The 19,004-nt window shown below is 43.4% G+C and overlaps 1 protein-coding gene across 5 annotated transcripts in view; it reads right to left on the reverse strand.

Moving 5' to 3' along the window:
• Positions 1–14,386: 14,386 nt before the first annotated feature.
• The window catches only part of arhgef10lb (Rho guanine nucleotide exchange factor (GEF) 10-like b), a 53,296-nt gene continuing 48,678 nt past the window's right edge, over positions 14,387–19,004 (reverse strand). For all 5 annotated transcript variants that reach the window (XM_037540818.1, XM_037540819.1, XM_017709775.2 and 2 more), the window contains 4 exons: positions 18,074–18,216; positions 17,000–17,171; positions 15,670–15,792; positions 14,387–15,586 (listed from right to left, as the gene is read on the reverse strand). In XM_037540818.1, the coding sequence (XP_037396715.1) occupies positions 15,039–15,586; positions 15,670–15,792; positions 17,000–17,171; positions 18,074–18,216 (986 nt within the window). In that variant the 3' untranslated portion in view covers positions 14,387–15,038. The remainder of the gene's footprint in view (positions 15,587–15,669; positions 15,793–16,999; positions 17,172–18,073; positions 18,217–19,004) is intronic.

Consider the following 19,004-nt stretch of genomic DNA (forward strand, 5'->3'; position numbering starts at 1 on the left):
CCCCCCACACTCTGACAGTAATGCAAAAAAATAACCAAAAAACGGTCCCTATTACGGAAAATTGTGTCGTCTCACTTTTTTTTTGTGACAAAATGCTTGTTTTAGTTTCAAAGCATACTGTTCACTCACCAGTTCACACAGTCCATAAATGCAGGGCCAGCTCTGGCCTTTTAGAGACCCTAAGCAGAATGTGTTGGGGGCCTATTTTGCTAGCTGATGTGCCATAAAATTAGACTAAAGTTAGGCTAATTACTAACAACTAAATTATATACACTTAGAACAGGCTTATTTTTGCATTGTTTATGATTGGATCAGTGTTTAGGGTTCGAATACGTTACATTAGTTTACATTCCAGCTAAACTGGATCCAGAACTGACTCGCAGTATTTTTTGCTTACCTAGCTAGCTTTGTTTAGCTTAGTTTGGTCCAGTTCGCTTCTCTTAGTATTATGACTTTTTCCTCATCTTCATGTATCATACTATTTGTCACGATTTCATGTGCAAGCACACAAGGATTAATCACAGCCCGAGTATCTAAACCTGGATTAATGGAGAAAGTTAACCGCCGTTGTAAAACAGGTTAACTGTGTCTGTGTTTGTATTTTTAAGAAGGCAAATGGTGTAATGTTAACACTACAAAAACCAACCCTTAATCTTTAAGCTTTTTTCTCCTCATCTTTGTCTTTTCTGTTTTTTGGCTCCAAACACGTACATTCTTTCTTGAGACATGATTAATCGACTATTTTTTCCCTCATTGGATCATCTTAGACAGCACAATCATACCGTAGTAAGCCAGAAGAAAGCTCCTTAACAGTCACAGGGCCCTAAGCAGCTGCTTATGTCGTTTATTAGGTAGAGCCAGCACTGATATACAGAAACTAAACTGTAAAGCCAGCTTTTTTAAAAATCCAGTGTTTCAGTAATGTCACAGAAAAGGTTTATTTGCATAAACCCACCTATTCAGTTCACAGCAGTTTAGCCCTGACTACTCATACTGAAATTAAAAGGACTGTTATATCTCAGATGTCTTAAAGGAGGATCTGTACAGGGCAGCCAATCAGAATGGAGGTCATTTACAGACTAAATTAGTTTAAAGGCATAGTTACAAAAACAGCCTGTTCTATACTGTAGGAAACAGAGAGGTTGGAAAATGGCCCTGTAAAAATGAACTTAGACAGTTTTGGTACCTAAAGGCATGTAAACAAAATAAATTGACCTCAATGAAAAATATTAATCGCAATGAAAATCTTACACTAAGCCAGCCCCTCCTGCTCTTTCTCCTCACTAGGTTAAAATGAAGGGAAGTCAATGAAGCATAGCTGAACACCCTGACACAGGGCAGCAATGTAATCAACTCAGTATATAAGAAGGGATTACAGCCAACATACAGATCTGTCCACCATGCTTACACTGAAGGCAGTGATGTGTTGAATTGAACTGATTCAAATGTGGACATCATTTCCACACGAATAAAATATATCAACACAGTTTAGTCTTTCAGTTTGCTTACTTTTGGCAGTAACCGGGTCGATGTAAAATATTTTATTCATGCAGAAGTTATGTAGGGCTGAGCGGAGAACACACTAAGAAGGGGTAAAATGAAACACAAAGTGCTTTTAGTCATCTTCAAATTTGACACCAGTCAAACAGATATTTCTCTATATTCACCCTGAAGTCATAGAATTCACAACATAATTATTTTAACCTGTAACAGGACCGCTTTAAAATGTAACACAGCAAGAGTTAGCCAGGCTAAAGTATAGCAATCCTTCAGACAGTGGGGTCACAATTAAGCCATCCAAAGTCAATAAAAGCAGTCTTTATTACCTCTCATAGAAATAATTAGAAGTACATTTTTGGAACTGTTAATTCACAGATGCCTAGGGAACACACCATAGAGATGCTGCAAATAAAAGATATTTCAATTTTATCTTTTTACTCATCACATTTTTCTTATGCATATACAGTGTGAGTCTGAGAGCACTGGTTCCATTTTGCATTCCTTTCTAATATCTATAAATAAATAGAAAGATTTTCATTGCAAATATATTATCAGCATCACACCTTTAATAAGAAGGCAGAATCTTTCAAATTTTGACATGAATTTCAGAATTTTTTAGTGTTTGATATGTCCTTCTTTTGCTTTAATCACAGCATGCACTCAGCACTTGATCAGGCACAGACTCCATGAGTTTGTGCAAAAGCCTATGATGAGCAGATCAAATGCTCCTGAGAGTTGTCAGAGTATGCGCTTCACTGGAAGAGATAGGACTAAAAAAGTGACCTTTTTTACAACAGTCAAGGTCACAAATTTGAAAACTGACCAGAGCATAATCTTGATTATTAGAATCTCTTCTTCACTTCAATTGTTATAATTTAAAAACATATAAGATTAGATTAAGTGACCCTTATTAGGTTCACTTCCGCAATCTAACCCATCTGTGCAGTGAAACACCACATACACACTAGTGAAGACACACACTAGGGGGCAGTGAGCAGTGGGCAGTGGGCAGACCTATCCGCAGCACCCGGGGAGCAGTTGAGGTTTAGGTGCCTTGCTCAGGGGCACCTCAGTCATGTACTGTCGGCTTTGGGAATTAAACCAGCGAACCAGGCTGGTTCCCTAACCTCCAGCCCATGACTGCCCCAGAAAAGCAACCACAAGACACACCCAACGTGATGCTCAAACCCTGAGCCTGAGATTAAGAGTCTCTTGTTCTACCAACTGAGCTAGCTGGGCGATTGCAAAATTAAGCCGCAGAACCCTGGGTGGGCTCGACCCACAGACCTGGGTTGGTTAACAGCCGAATGAATTTAGTAACACTATAATTGCTACATTTTTCAAAAAATGAAAATGTTCTGTTGCTTATTTCCAAGTTTAAATGTAAAAAATCAGTATTTTGACCCCATTGTATTTGTATGTGTTTTGGTTGAAGAGCTCATTTGGCAGCTCAAACAACATAACTGCATTGAATTAATTGTGATTACACACATTTACCAAAATTTTCTACCCACGCCACATCTGACTGAATTGTTCACTAATGGTAAGTGCTCGAGACATAATTTATGTTTTCATTTGTAGCAGGGATTAAAAAAATCTAAATCTTGCTACATGTTATTTACCTAAACCCAAAATATGCAAGGATGTACTCCCTACATGTTTGAATCACCGACTGCATGTCTTTTTTCACTGCATGCTCAGTAAAGTCATGACAAATCATGATTAAAAGAGGAAATGGAATATTAATTGAAAGTCCTCAACCCCACTCCCCCACCCTACCTCCCCCCGCAACCTTGCACAAGCAGTGCAAGTATTCGGAATCAGTCTTGGCTTTGCCCTTTTGTGTCCTGCTGAGTTGAAAGGATTTGAAAAGACTCTGACGGGCACATAGCACAAATGAGAAAAAAAAATCGCTGCAGCACTCTAAATAATCGCTGAAATAATCTAAATAATCGCTGTCTGTTTTTGCACAGTTAGGTGCCCTAGAAGTTCGTAAATACAAACACTAAAGCAATTGTTCTATTCAAACAAGGCCTAGAAAAGTAAAGGAATTATCTTAACTATAGCCTTAAATTAGCCATAATCACTACCTGGATTACCCCCACAGGCCAATCAGGTATCTTCAAACAGAAGATTCCTACCAGCATGAAATATTTATCAGTTGCTAGGCCTACAGAGTACTTTAATGCATCCCAGACTCAGCAAGGTTCCTAATAGAGTTACATTGTGTTTCTCAGTTTTATAGCTGAAATCATACCAGTCCTCCAATTCCAGCACAGTACATACATAGGACCAATCCCAATTCACCCCTCGCACCCTACCACTTAGCCCTCAGTCCTCTGTTTTGAATTCAGCTTCATATCACTGAAGAATGGGTGATGATAAATGATTCCCCCTATTTAAAGGCATATAATGTTCTAAATAAAGAACAGCCGCAAGGTTGTTAAACCTTACCCTCCTCTGCTATCAGACTATAAAACAAGGGGTAGGGGTAAATATAAGAAATGGGATTGGGCCTTGGTTTTGGACTGATTTGGTTTTCTTATACTTTTTTTACTTTTTTGGTACAATGTGAACGGGATCAAGGCTTACCACTTTGTTAAAAAATTCATCAGTGAATAATCCAACAGTTAATCCATCCATCCATCCATCCATCATCATCCGCTTCTCCGGGATTCAGGTCGCGGGGGCAGCATCCTAAGCAATGAGGCCCACACCTCCCTTTCCCCAGCCACTTCAACTAGCTCTCCGGGGGGGATTCCGAGGCACTCCCAGGCCAGCTGGGCAATATAGTCACGCCAAAATGACACTATGGAGAAGGGAGTGTGGCTGAGCGTTGAATGCAGGATGGAGAAGCCGGTCTGGCTGAACCAGTGGACTAAGTAACTGATGATGCTCACCTGTGCCTTGATTCTGCCAGCCTACTTATAACCATCTCTGTCTTCAGTAGGTGGCAGAGCCCTGAGAGAGAAGGAGACCAGTGAAGGTGCGAGAGCAGAGCAGGGCAGAGCAGAGCCGAGTCGAGTCGTGCTGACTGTGCCGAGCTAAATGAGCAAAAGAGAAGAGAAAGGACTGAAAAGTCCCCATGAGCCTTGCCTTTTTTTGAGGGCTTTTTTTTGTGTGTGGCAATAAAAGGCAGCTTTCCTCCACCCGCCGTAAAAAATTGTTATGGTGGTGCCGAAACCAGGGAAGGATTGGACAAACGTCTCCATGAACGTCCCTCCTCACTGCTTGGAGAGTTAGTTAAAGCACTCTCCCTCCTGCAGCAGACCCAATACCAAGCTCTCCTGGATGTCCAGCGGGAGAACCAGGCCTGCTTCGAGGCCCTGGCTCAGTGCCAGGAGATGGACACGAAGCTTCTTTGGAGTTTGTTGTCAGCCACCAGTACTCCAGCTCCAGCAACTACCTCCATATTGAAGACAACTCTGCAAGATGACTCGGAAGCGTTTGTGGAACTCTTTGAGAGAGCAGTGGGAGACTCGGGGTGGCCGAAAAAAGGACTGGCCATCCGACTGCTGCCCCTGCTCACGGGGGAAGCCCAGCTGGCCACCCAACAGCTCCCCACTCAATTGCAGCTGGAGTACGATCAGCTGAAAAGGGCTGTCCTCTAGCGGGCTGGCTGAACTCCAGAGTAAAACCGGCAGCAATTCCGCACGCTGACACTCCGCGAGTTTGACTGGCCCTTTGTGCTGGCACAACAATTCCGAGATTCCGCAAGATTCATCACCTGTTTACCTGAGGAGACGGCAGCTTGGGTCCGGTGCCACAAACTGGATGAGGCCACAAAGCTGGCAGAGGCGCACATTGTGGCGTATTTGGGGGCAAGAGCTCCCACCCAGCAAACGTCTCTCTCCTTCTCTCTCTCCCTATTCCCTCTCCCAGAAAGAAGGGAGCTCTAGCCCCCAAACCCTTTCCCTACTCTTGCCCTCCCCGCAACCCCCCCCTTTCTACCTCCCATTACACCCCTGCAACTACTCATTGTCTCCCTTCTCTCTCTGCACAGGGGGCAACAGCTGAGCCCACAAGAGCCAGAGTGAAGCCTGGGCAGGTGCGTTTGTGATGTGGGGAGCCCCGACACTTGCAGGACCAGTTCCACCACATGGAGGTCGGACATTGGTCCGGGTCCCCATATTGCCACCCACCTCCCCTGATCAGGCTGGAGCATACCGCATACACGTGAGTATTCAAGGGGGTACATATCAAGCCTTGGTGGATTCTGGATGTAATCAAACCACGATTCACCAACACTTGATTCAAGACGTGGCATTGGAGAGGGCATATTGGGTGAAGGTGCAGTGTGTCCACAGGGATGTACACAATTATCCAGTCTTACCCATTACAATTGAGTTTTGGGGAAAAGGCATAGTGTGAAGGTTGCAGTTTGTCCTCGCCTTACCCATCCTCTGATTTTGGGGACAAATTGGCCGCAGTTTGGGGGCTTAGTGAAACCTTTGGTAGAGGATGGGTCCCACAGTACTATAAGGAAGGGGGCATGTGCCGCGCTTGAGGTAGGCAGGCTTTTGTATCTGTCGGTGATGGCTCCTGAGTGAAGGGGGGCGGGAGATGGTGTTTCCGGGGGGGTTGGGGCCAAAACTGACAGCATGGCCACGCCTCCTGGGGTTACCCTCCTCGCTCCTCTTGGGGATTTCCCTCTGGAGCAGTCACGTGACAATTCACTGAAACACGCCTTTGACCAAGTGAAAGTCATTGATGGTCAATTGCTCGAGCTGGGATGGCCCCTGTCCTACCTGTATTTTTCACTTATTAAAGATAGACTAAACAGAGTTACGTGGGACACTCAAATATTGGAGGTGTCAAGCCAGCTTTTAGTACTGAAAAGCCATAGGGAAATGTTATTCCATGCGGCTCATAATAATCCCATGGCAGGGCATCTGGGACAAGGGACGACATTGAATTGCTTAATGGTCCATTTCTACTGGTCAGGCATTTGCACAGATATACGCAGGTGGTGTGCTTGTAAACCCTCTGGCCATCCCAAAAGAGCCTTTGTGCCTCCTTCTATTAATTGAGGCCCCCTTCAAAAGAATTGGCATGGACCTCATCGGACCATTGGATCGAAGCGCATGTGGGTATTTGTATTGGTCTTAGTTGATTCTGCAACGCGATATCCGGAGGTGGTGGCTCTTCGCAACATTTCAGCATGTATCGTTGCAGAGGCACTCTTCAAAGTGATATCCTGAGTTGCAATCCTGAAAGAGATCCTGACTGATCAGGGCACAATGTTAATGTCATGCACTTTATGCAAATTATACAAATTGTTGGCCATTAAATCAATTCGTACCAGTGTTTACCAGTGTGTAGATGGACTGGTCGAATGCTTTAACCAAACCCTTAAAAACATGATTCGGAAGTTTGGTCACAAGCATGCTAAAAATTGGAATAAGTGGCTAGAACCCCTGTTTGCAGTGCAAGAGGTCCCACAAGCCTCCCTGGTGTTTTCTCCTTTTGAATTATTGTATGGGAGGAAACCCAGGGGCATCCTTGACGTCATTAAAGAGTACTGAGAGGAGTGACCTTCAAATAGTAAAAATGAAATTCGGTACATTCGTGACTTGAGAGCAAAACTCTAAGCACTGGAGCATTTAATTTAGAATTTGCTCCAGGCTCAAGAACGTCAGAACCGCACCTACAACAGGGGCACTCAGCTATGTAGGCTTTCACCAGGAGACAAGGTACTCGTTGCTCTCCACATCAAGCTCCAAATTGCTTAGCAAGTGACAAGGACCCTTTGAGGTTACACGGCAAGTGAAAGAAGTTGACTGTGAGGTCAGACGGACAGACAAAGGCACTTCAGGTTTACCACCTCAATCTCCTAAACCTTGGAGGGAGGCAGATCCTGTTTCTCTGGCGGCGGTGATCCCTGAGAGAGTGAAGTTGGGGCCAGAGGCCCCAACCAATATTTATCACACTCCAGTCCCTGGTGGGGACCAGCTCTCCCCGTCCCAGAAAGCAGAGGTGGCAAGGTTACAAATGGAGTTTTCTGATGTTTTCGCTCTGCCTGGCCATACTGACCTCATAGAGCACCACATTGAAACTTCTCCTGGTGTGGTTGTACGCAGCCGGCCTGTGGGAATGTTAAGGGGATTTCTTCCATTTTGGTAGTGTTGGCGTGAGCATGGGTTTTACCTTACAAAAATTGGATCAGACTCCAAGAGCCAGATGCACACTTGAGCACTTTTATTTCCAAGTAGAGACGATACAAGTAGAAAAAGCAAAAACAAACACCAAGCAAAAAGAAAATAAACCAAATAAATTCAGAACTGATCGGCCTGCACCAATCCATGCAGTTCTGGCTGGTCTCCACCGGCATCCAGCAGCCAGCTAGTGTCGGTGGCCGCAAGGCCACATAGACACGACCATTGTCCTCTACCCAAAGGAAAGGGGAAAAAAAACTCTAGCCCCACCCCAAACATTAGCATGATCCATTCCCGGGCTAGCAGGGGTTACAACATACAAAACACACACAACATAACACGATGGCCATCTTACACAAATAACAATAACAACAACAACAACAACAACACTACACAATCATGATCTAGTGATGAGTCTTAATTTCTACACCTTATAACCATTCTATCTTTCCTTTCCCCTTTAGGTTCCCGGATTACGCCTCCCCCCTTCTACAGACGGCTGTGGGCTTTACCAGCCAGTATAAGGTAAACCCCGGAAGACGCCCGCGTTCCCCTAAGGAACAGGATAGAAGAGCTCACAGGTAAGTAACACATACATCAATCGTTTAATTTAAAAACAAGTACTTAAATATCTTTTATAACACTGGTGATGGGGTAGACCTACTGACCCCATCACACGGCCTTAACGTCTGCCTGAGCATAAAAAAAGGTGGTTCAGGAGGAAACTAAGGCTATGATCGAGATGGGGTTAATCTAGGAGTCCCATAGTGATTGGAGCAGCCCCATGGTGCTTGTTCCCAAGCTCGACGGGACTGTTTGTTTCTGTGTGGACTACAGAAAAGTCAACGCGGTGTCTAAATTCGATGCCTATCCAATGCCATGTGTTGATGAACTGCTCGATCAGTTAGGTGCTGCTCATTTTTACTCAACACTGGATTTAACCAAGGGCTACTGGCAGATCCCCTTGACTCCAGTATCCCAAAAAATGGCTTTCTCCACCCTGTTTGGGTTAGACCAATTCGTCACCCTCCCTTTTGGGTTATTCGGAGCACCGACCATATTCCAGTGGCTCATGGAAAGAATTTTCCACCCCCACAGTGCTTATGTCGCTCCCTATTTAGATGACATTATCGTATACAGCAATGATTGGCAGTGGCGTGTGCAGCATTTAAGGGCGGTTCTGAGATCGCTGAGACGGGCGGGGCTTACGGCTAACCCAAAGAAGTGTACAACTGGACAGGTGGAGGTACGGTATCTGGGCTTCCACTTGAGTCAGGTGCATCCCCAGATTGATAAGATGGGAGCAACTGCGAACTGTCCGAGAACCAAGACCAAAAAGGAGGTGAGACAGTTCCTGGGGCTGGCTGGTTATTATCGTAGGTTCATATCTAATTATTCAGATGTCAACAGTCTGCTGACTGATCTCACTAAAAAGGGAGTCCCAGATCCAGTCCAGTGGACGGAGCAGTGCCAACAGGCTGTGAACCGTATTAAGATTAAGATTAAGATTAAGTGACCCTTATTAGTCCCACAACAGGGAAATTTCACCTCCGCATTTAACCCATCTGTGAAGTGAAACACCACATACACACTAGTGAGCACACACACACTAGGGGGCAGTGAGCACACTTGCCCGGAGCGGTGGGCAGCCCAATCCGCAGCGCCCGGGGAGCAGTTGGGGGTTAGGTGTCTTGCTCAAGGACACCTCAGTCATGTGGCTCTGGGGATCGAACCAGCGACCTTCCAGTCACGAGGCTTGATCCCTAACCTCCAGCCCATGACTGCCCCCTTTTTTTTTATTATGGCAGCTCTCTGTGGGGGCCCACTGTTGCATTTGCCTGACTTTGCTCTCCCTTTTGTCTTGCAGACTGACAAGTCAGACAGAGGGCTGGGAGCCATTTTGTCCCAGGTGGTGGAGGGGAGGATCTCACCTTTGAGAAAGAATGTCTGGCCATCAAGTGGGCAGTCCTCATCCTCCGCTATTACCTATTGGGGTGCCCTTTCACCCCCTGTTCTGCCCCTCTCAGAAAATCTCATATCTTTTACAAAATGAAACACTTAATTTGAAACTGTCTAACAATTTATTACAACCCAATCTTGTCACTGTATGGTGCAAACAGAGTTATTACAATTTGATTCAAAAATACCTTGAAAAGTAGTCATGGCTAAATACTGAATGCACACTATTTAGAATACATTTCGAATATATATATATATAAAGCACATCAATTACAGTGTTCCTTGCTGTAAGTTGTTAGCAGTTTAATTTCTATAATCTTTGTGGAAAATTTACTTATCATATAAATGAAGATTAGAAATTCTTGCCTTTTTGTTGTTCTCACTACCTGCTTCTGTTGACTTTTGCTCCTACAATCCCCTGAGCAGGAGTCCAGTGTGATATTGATCCAAAGAGTATCCCTTGCAAACATTCAATTACTTAGGAGATAATTTAATTGATCACCTCTCAAAAGAGCTCAGTAACCCTGTGTCACGCATCCAGCAAGCTCTCAAGAAGAGATGGGAGATCATGTGACTGAGCAACCTCCCTCAGGCTCCGACTCTGACAGAGACTCCATTGCCCATAGTTCAATGGAAGCTCACGTGACTTCTGACTCTCGTTTGCACTCCTAGCAGCACTCACATTCCCAAGAATACTAATTGGTTTCATCTGTGTGTGTTGTCATATGACAAGAGCAATTAATATATAAGCCTGGGCTTTAGTTAGTTTCTTTACAAGGTATTGTTTCCCTGGAACCTACTGAGCGTTGTTATTCTGATTGCCTGCATTCCGTGTTTTTGACCACTGCCTTGTTTATCCCATTTCTGACTTTTGCTTCATCTTTTTTGTACTTTTGCCCATCCTGACTGATCTATGTTTTTGAATCCTTTGGCCTGTTTTACGACAATGACTTTTGCTGTGCCCTTTTGATTCTGGTTTGCTGTTTGTTATTAAACCGCCATTGTCTTTACATCTGCGAGCATCTGGTTTCTGTTGACTTGTCACAGAATACCTCACCTGCTATGAAGACAGTGGATCCGGAAGCCTTTCAGAAGGCTCTCACCAAGCAAGGACAACTCCTAGGTCAACATCAGCAAGTGCTGTCCGGAGTGACTCAGTCTCTGGAGTCACTAGCCCATCAACTGGCAGAACAGCAAGCTCAATTGGCTCAACTGGTAACCAGTGCGAAAAGATTGACAGGCCAGCTCCAGAATATGGCGTACACTGCATCAAGTAAAATTCACCCGAGACACCACTGAAACCATTGAACCAATGCTGTTTGATTCATCTCGGTTGTCACAAGAGGAAAGACAGTGGCAGTAAAACAATCACCTCTGTCTGTATTGTGGCCAAGCGGGACATCAAGTTTATGACTGCCGCACAAGACCACAAAAAAGCAAGGCACCGACCCCTGGACAGCACGTGGAGTTCACTCCATATGCTAATGTAGTGAATGTTCCCACAAAGGGGTTGGTTTCCAAATCTGTGATGTTACCTGAAATTATATACTGTCATTGCCATGCTCTTGTTGTTTCAGCTCTGATTGACTCTGGTATGGAGGGGAAATTAATTCATGCACAGATCGTGGAACAACTTCAAATCCCAGTGAAGACCCAGATAGTTTTGAAAGTGGCCACTTTAGATGGAGGACCAGTTGGTTTAGGGACCATATCCCAAGCCACCACATCAGGCAAAACTGTCGTTTCAAGTCCTTGAACAGTCTGAATTTAAAGTCATCCTAGGACTTCAGTGGTTAGGGAGGCACAACCCTACAATTTCATGGGTGGAACGTACTTTCACCTGCTGGTCTGATTACTGTATCCAAACCTGTCTTGACACCCCTTCCATATCCATTTGTTCAACCTCCACAGAGAGCCTCAACTCTGATTCCACATTTGAAATCCTCCCCTGAATACATAGACTTGAAGGAAGTATTTAACAAGAAAAATGCTACTAAATTGCCTCCTCATAGACATGACTATGCCATAGAGCTCATAGAGAACCCTATCCTCCCCAAAGCTAGAGTATATCCCAGACACAAGAACAGCAAAAAACCCTTGATGTTTATATACAAGAAGCCCTTGACCAAAGTTTTATCAGACCTTCCACATCTCCTACAGCTTTCAGTTTGTTCTTTATTAAAAAGAAGGATGGCGGGTTATGCCCCTGTATAGACTGTAGAGCCCTGAACCAGATTTCTAAAGCATACCCTTGTCCCCTACCACTAGTGCCAGTAGTGCTAGAACAGCTTCAAGGGGCCAAAGTCTTCACCAAGCTGGATCTTCGTACTGCTTACAACTGCAGGCAATGAATGGAAGACCGCCTTTTTGACCACTAGGGGCCACTACTGGTACCTTGTAATGCCATTCGGACACTCTATTGCCCCTTGGTTTTCCAAGTCTTCATAAATGACACCCTAAGAGACATGCTAGGGCAATTTGTAATAGCCTACCTGGATGACATTCTCGTCTACTCACCTTCCTTAGAGTCCCATGTGCAACATGTCCAGGTTGTGCTCCAATGGCTTTTAGAGAACAATTTGTTCCTTAGAGGAGAAAAGTGTGAATTCCACCTACAGTCAATGTCCTTCTTGTGTTATGTCATCAGCCATCAGGAAATCATCATAGATGACCACAAGGTTGAGGCAGTTGTCCAATGGTCGGTGCCCACTTCCATAAAAGAGTTACAGAGATTTTTAGGGTTTGCCAACTTTTTCACTCAAATTCATTCAAAGATTCAAAGAAATTTTAGCAGCATTACAGCCCCGCTAACATCTCTGCTGAAAGGAAACCCTAAGAATATCACATGGACCAAACAGGCCGAAAAAGCCTTCCAAGGTCTCAAAGAGGCTTTTACTACGGCGCCCATTCTGATACACCCAGACCCCACACAACCTTTTGTAGTAGAAATCAGAAACAGGAGTGGGAGCGGTGTTATCACAGTGGAATGGATCTCCTACTAAGTTGCACCCCATAGCATTTTTTTCCCATAAACTGTCACCTACAGAGAGGAACTATGGAATCTGAGATCGGGAATTACTGGCAGTCAAATTAGCCCTGGAGGAATGGCGTCATTGGTTGGAAAGAGCCAACCATCCTTTCACAGTTCTGACTGATCATAAGAACTTGGAATATCTTCACAGTGCCAAAAGACTTAATGCATGCCAAGCTAGATGGTCTGTTTTTTTTTCATGTTTTAGGTTTAGTATCACCTATCAGCTGGGTTTGTGTAACACCAAGGCTGATGCCTTGTCTAGGATGCATCAACAAGAGATGTTTGCAGTTTGAGACACCTGAACACATCCTTCCTCCGGAGGTAAACATCTCTTCTATTCAATGGAAAATAGATGAAGATACAGAAAAGGCTTTACTCAATATCCTCAAAATTCAAAATATTCTCAAAATTCCCAACCAATGTCCCCCAGGGAAACTGTATGTCCCAAAGCCATTTCGCACCTCACTTATCACATGGGCTCATTCCTCTTTAACTTTTAAAAAGGCGAGGCCTGTTCCCTGTGGAACCTGTCCAGGAAAAATGCTGTCCATGACCTTGGTCACCATGCTATAGCTCAGTTTCAGGGTGTTCGCAATCTTCTTATAGCCTAGGCCATCTTTGTGGAGAGCAGCAATTCTATTTCTCACATCCTCAGAGAGTTCTTTGCCATGAGGTGCCATGTTGAATATCCAGTGGACAGTATGAGCAAATTCTGAATTGAGATTCTGGCCACAGAATGATAATGACTGGATATTATTGACTGGTTGACCATTCTCAGTCCATTGGTGACACTGATATGTTTAAAAACTCCAGCAGCACTGCTGTGTGTGATTCACTCTGTTTATAACACACACACAAACTCCTGACAAATAATGAAGGGGCAGGGGGGTGGCCTAACAGATTAGGCAGAGAAACAGCTACATTACAAACTGCAACTGTGGAACAATAAAATGCACCTCTATGGTGAGCTGACCTGATGAAATGGATAAAATGTATAGATACAAAGCACTGTAGGTGTATTTAATAAACTTTACAATCTATTGTATCAACATAAATATCTGTTTACACATTATATATAAAACTGTGTTGATGTATCTGAATCAAGTGCATCAGATGCAGTGTAGTGCATTTTACTTCCCCTTTCATTGTTTCCTTTTGTACAGTATAAACTTCATGCAAAACTAGGTTTAACAATGGATTTGTGATTAATAAAATATTTCATGATCAAATAACATGACCAAAAAAAGTTTCCAGAATCCCACCAGGCAGGGATTATCATAGTACCGGCTTTGACTGAATCCAGAGAATTCAAGTGCCATCACTTATTAGCAGTGCAGTAATTTCAGGAGACATCACGTCTGGCAGACAGCTCTGCCAGAATTTCCCACATCACGTTTGACACAGTATCTGTCAGGCATAAAGTGTGATTTGGTTTCCCCGTCACGTTGGGTTTGAGTCAATGCGTGCATACATTAGCCTGTGCGCGAGCTGCTTCATTCATCTACTGATATGTTTATTGGGACAGCTGCCTATGGCTGCCCAGAGATAAGAGGATGAAAATGGGCACAGCATAAACATACATTTCAGAGCTAAAACAGCAACATTTTAAACAGCTTCAAACTGCTGTGCTTCGACTGTCACAGTGCGATGTTCAAAATGAGACATCTTCAAAACAACATTAACGTTCGCTTTGAAAGACTTGTTTACAACAGAAGAATGAATAATGGAAAAACATTGATTTCTGCATTGTAGTAAACATGATTTATTCTTTTCTTTTTTTAAACAAAGTGACACAGTGTAAAATAAGTACCATCAATAACAAGTACCTATGTCAAAACAAAACCCTTTTCTCTCTTAAGAACAGCTCTTTCACATTCTGGATCGAAGCAAAATAAAAAAAGACAATTGGAAGAGAACAACTCCGACAAATTCTATCATTTACTTCTGTCTTCCTTTGTACTGCTACTGTTTACATCCACAGTGGTGTTGCATTAAATACCCTTTTTTCCGTTACGCAAGAGAACAGATGGATCACAACCCTTTTGAATAGACTCACGACAATGACTTTCTGCACTCCATCTATAAGAACAACTTCATGCAGCTTGGGCACATAATTCGGGTCAATCTTTTTTGACATTTTGAAACAATGAGTGTTTTTGTTTTTTTGTATCTGTAAACTGGTATTTTCTGTTGAGTCTGAGCTATGGAATAAAACAGGACAGAGTATATTCCACTGCTTTTAGGCAAAGCAGTAGAGGTGTACTGCTATGCCTAAAAAAAGTGGCTGGAAAGTTTTTGGAACACAGCTTAAGATGTACAAACGGAAGCACATAGTCTGTCTGTTCTTAAGTGTCAAGTCAGCATCTTTCAGCCTGTCACTCGTGACTGTTTCAGACCGTTAGTGGAAGCTGCCAGACCATGAGTGTATTCTCACTGGCGCCAGAGGAAGCGGAGCCAGCCACGGTGAGTCTACGGAATCCTCGTCCACCTGATATAACAGCAGCTGACACCACCCTCTCTCTGCGTGTTCCCTCTTTGGTGGATGGCCCTGGGCCTCTGACCCAAACTTCAGGATCGTCGCTCAGCTCGTAGATTGAGCCATCCTCCAAAGTGTGTTCCAGAGACTCCTGGGAGGAATCAGAGGCTTCCTCAGGCCGAGCGCTAAGGAGTTTCCCGGGTAGCTGGGAGGTGGAGCGCAGTCGGTATTGTAACAAAACACCTTTGGGTTTGGCCTCCCTCTGGGGAGATCCCTCCTCCTGCTGCTCTTTCAGGGACTCCTGGGATGAGTGGCTCCTCTCCTTGTCCTCTCCTCCGCTGCTTAAGTCCATCCCATCAACCAGAGAGTCTCTCTTCAACAAGTCTGGGGACAAAGTGCTGCAGGTGGCCACCAGGAAGTCCACCGGGCCATTGTAAGCATTCAATGAGGTCATAACTTTACCTGTAAGAGACAAGGAGGATGATCTGTGTCAGGTTTGCACAAAGACTTATTACAACAGTGAGTTGTGTCTGGTGGTGGCTCACCTGTTATTTTAGGGATGCCCTCCAGTTTGGGCACTGGCAGGGTGACAATGATGCCCTGGGCAGTGCCAACCCACAACAGGCCCTGGCATATAAGCAGGCTGGTGACACACACAGTCTTTTGACCTATGGGAAAGAAAAATAACCAAGCTATGAATGTGTTGTTATAAAACTAAGGTTGGATTTTGTGGTTATCATGTCTGTATGTTTTAATTATAGATTGATGAAACCATAAGAAGTCAGTGATTAACTGCTAACCAGTATGCCTAAAATTGATGCTGAGATCCATTAAAATGTCAGTTGAAAACGAATAGTTCCGCATCTGAAATCTGAATGGCTGAGATGCATTATGTTTATGGTAATATGACCTAAAACCCCAAAATATACAATCATCAGCTACTGAAAGTTCTTTAGTCCAAAGTTCTAAGGTCACCACTAATTACTTGCACAAGTCAAAAGGAATATAAAGGCCAAGACTGGGGCTAGTTTTAGCTTCTTGTACGTCTTTACCATATTAACATTCGAAAGCCCAAGCCATGAATCACATCTATGACAAATAGTACGTCTTATCATTTGCAGATGGTTGCTTTCAATATGGTACACTGTTGTAGTTATCGTCCTGTGCCAGACACCACCTATTTTTGGCTCTTCATTATTTAGTAGACCTATCAAGTGGAACTGACAGTTGATCAGTTCAACTTTAATAATAAACCTGACTATTCAAATAGGAACTCTTCTTTAGCTGAAATGAAAACAAATGAAATTAAAATTTTAAACTGACAGCATTGGTTGAACAACTGTTTATCTGCCTGTTAATCGGTTTAGTTAATCATTTGCATCACAAGTTCAGTGAAAAATCTCATTTGCACAATTTTCCCATTACCTTAAATAGACAAGACATGTTTGGTGTATAAAGTTTGCTCCTTTGGGAGCTACTAGGCTAATGTAGCTAACGAAGAATGGATGCGTATATTCCACCAATTAGCACCATGCTAACTTCATGCCATAAATTTTGTTATTATTTCAAATAGGCTTGCTTATGTAGTTTCCATAACTAGCTTAAGAGAAGCAGCCAACTGATGCATGAATACAGGATGTCATACAATGTAAAGGGCACACTGTACATTTGTGTGATTTAAATTGTTTCAAATTCAATTTCTTTAAATATAAGTTACAGGATTTTCCCTTTTCTGGTTGATAGAGCAAGGACTGGGGCTATGGGGTGACACACACACACACACACACACACACACACACACACACACACACACACACACACATATATATATATATATATATATATATATAAACAACGTTAACGTCCTAGACTTGCCTGGACTCAGGTAGGCAGAGCGTGTTGAGATGTTGATCTCTTGCAGGTGCTCCAAAGTCTCAGTGTGGAACAGGCGAAGAGAGGAGCCCTCTGAGAATGCCATCCACACCCCTCCCCCCGCACGCACCATATGCGTCACACTCACCATTGGGTCTGGGTGAGCTTCAAAGCTCTGAAAACGGCAAGTAGCACAGGTTCAGTGGAGAAGAGGAGAAGACAAAAGAGAAATCCCATGAAAGAAAAACAGCAAACAATAGTGTGGAGGGGGGCAGAGAGAAAACAGCAGCAAGAGAAAACAATAGTAGAATATTACACAGAACATACAGACTGAACACTGTTGAAGAAAACAGAAATGAATCATTTCTGAATGCAAAATCTTTAAGCTATGCAAATCAGCAGTCTGGGTTCCACTGCAAACAAATGCACTGGATTTGCACGCAACTTTGTTTGTATGTCCATAAGTACATACATCCAGTGAGGTTCTCATCTCCAGTTCAATTTCCGAGTGCTGGAGCCAAATTTATTCCTACTATTAAGCATCAGGGTGGAGGGAGGGGGTGTGCTCCTTGCGGCAAAATGGAGAGGTTGGCACAGCTGTCAGAAGTGATCAAAGGCTCGCACGCAAACATGCTGTTGGGCTTCTACAGGGAGGATACCTTTTATGTACTGCTTAGGATGCTCCGTCATAATGGAGCTCACAAGGGAAGCAGGCTATATGTCGAAATAACACACAAAAAACTATAACCTGCACTTATAAAGATGTGATTCAACCCTGTACCGAAGCCAGCTTCACTGCAGAGGAAAGCTCAGGCTTTGATCGACAGAGGCAGTCGACCTGCCTCGCCTCATTGGCGTTGTTTACACCTGTCAAAAAAAGGTCTTTAGAAGCAGCCACAGTGACAGAAGTTGAGGAAAGATAAAGATCTTTGCACGATGTTTTTTCATCGTAGAGAGGAAGTCACATTTAGCAGCTTTTGCTGTCTACAGATAGATTTATGTTAAAAAAGGATGAGGCTTTTCTCTTTTTTCTACATGTGCCTTGATAAAGTGTTATATACGGTTGTTAGCATTTACCTGCGTGTTTAGACTTGCACCCTCAATGACAGCGACTTGGTTTGCACAGCTAGCCCACACGCAGTCATCTATCTTGAGGAGTTTGAGCACAGGCGCATATCCAACCACAACCAGTCTACTGGAGTCTGGATCCCACAATGCCTCTGAAAATACAACAAAGGCATAAGAAACATGGCAGAACTTTTCCCATATAAATAGCCAAAAATCTCAGACCACAGAGTGGAGAATAGCTGTAATAAATAATAAACACAGAAACTCATTTTCTTCTGTTTCTTTTTTGTTGTTTTAATGAAGTACGTCCAGTAATTTGCTGTATCAAGCTACTAAAGTCCGAGGGAATCCAGCAAAGTCTGAATGAAGTAAACAAGATAGAAACATAATAAAGCATGGCTTAAAAACTGCTCATCAGAGCAGCAGTTTAAGCCTATTTTTTCATTCAAATGTTTAATATAACACATAATTGTAGCATCACAAAGATTTTTAACATTTTCCATTGTTTCCTGGGACTTTAATAGCTTGTTGGACGAACTGTCTGTGCATGGCCTAAGATTCTGATCAGCACACATGATTGACGTCTCAATCCAATACTCCCATACAGCTATGCCTCTAATGCTAAACTAAACACGACAGTGCGAGCAAAGTAGAGAAAAGTGAGTGAAATGGGACCCCACTGTGTCCCTGACTCACTAAAACATACAGCTTTTTATATGGTAACACCTTAAAAATTCTCCCTCACTTTACTGCTGGATGTGCATCCAGGGAATACTGGCATGGCTGGAGGATGAATGAATGAATAAATAAACAGACAGATAACAAGCAGACAGCTTAGCTAGTTTGATAGCTCAAGTTGTGCATTCAAGATTTGTTCCTGCTCCTTATCTTTGTAAGCTGATCTTATTCTAGCACAGAGAAACTGCACAAGAACATAGTT

This window comes from Pygocentrus nattereri, chromosome 9 (genome assembly GCF_015220715.1).
Source record: "Pygocentrus nattereri isolate fPygNat1 chromosome 9, fPygNat1.pri, whole genome shotgun sequence".
Taxonomy (NCBI): Eukaryota; Metazoa; Chordata; class Actinopteri; order Characiformes; family Serrasalmidae; genus Pygocentrus; species Pygocentrus nattereri.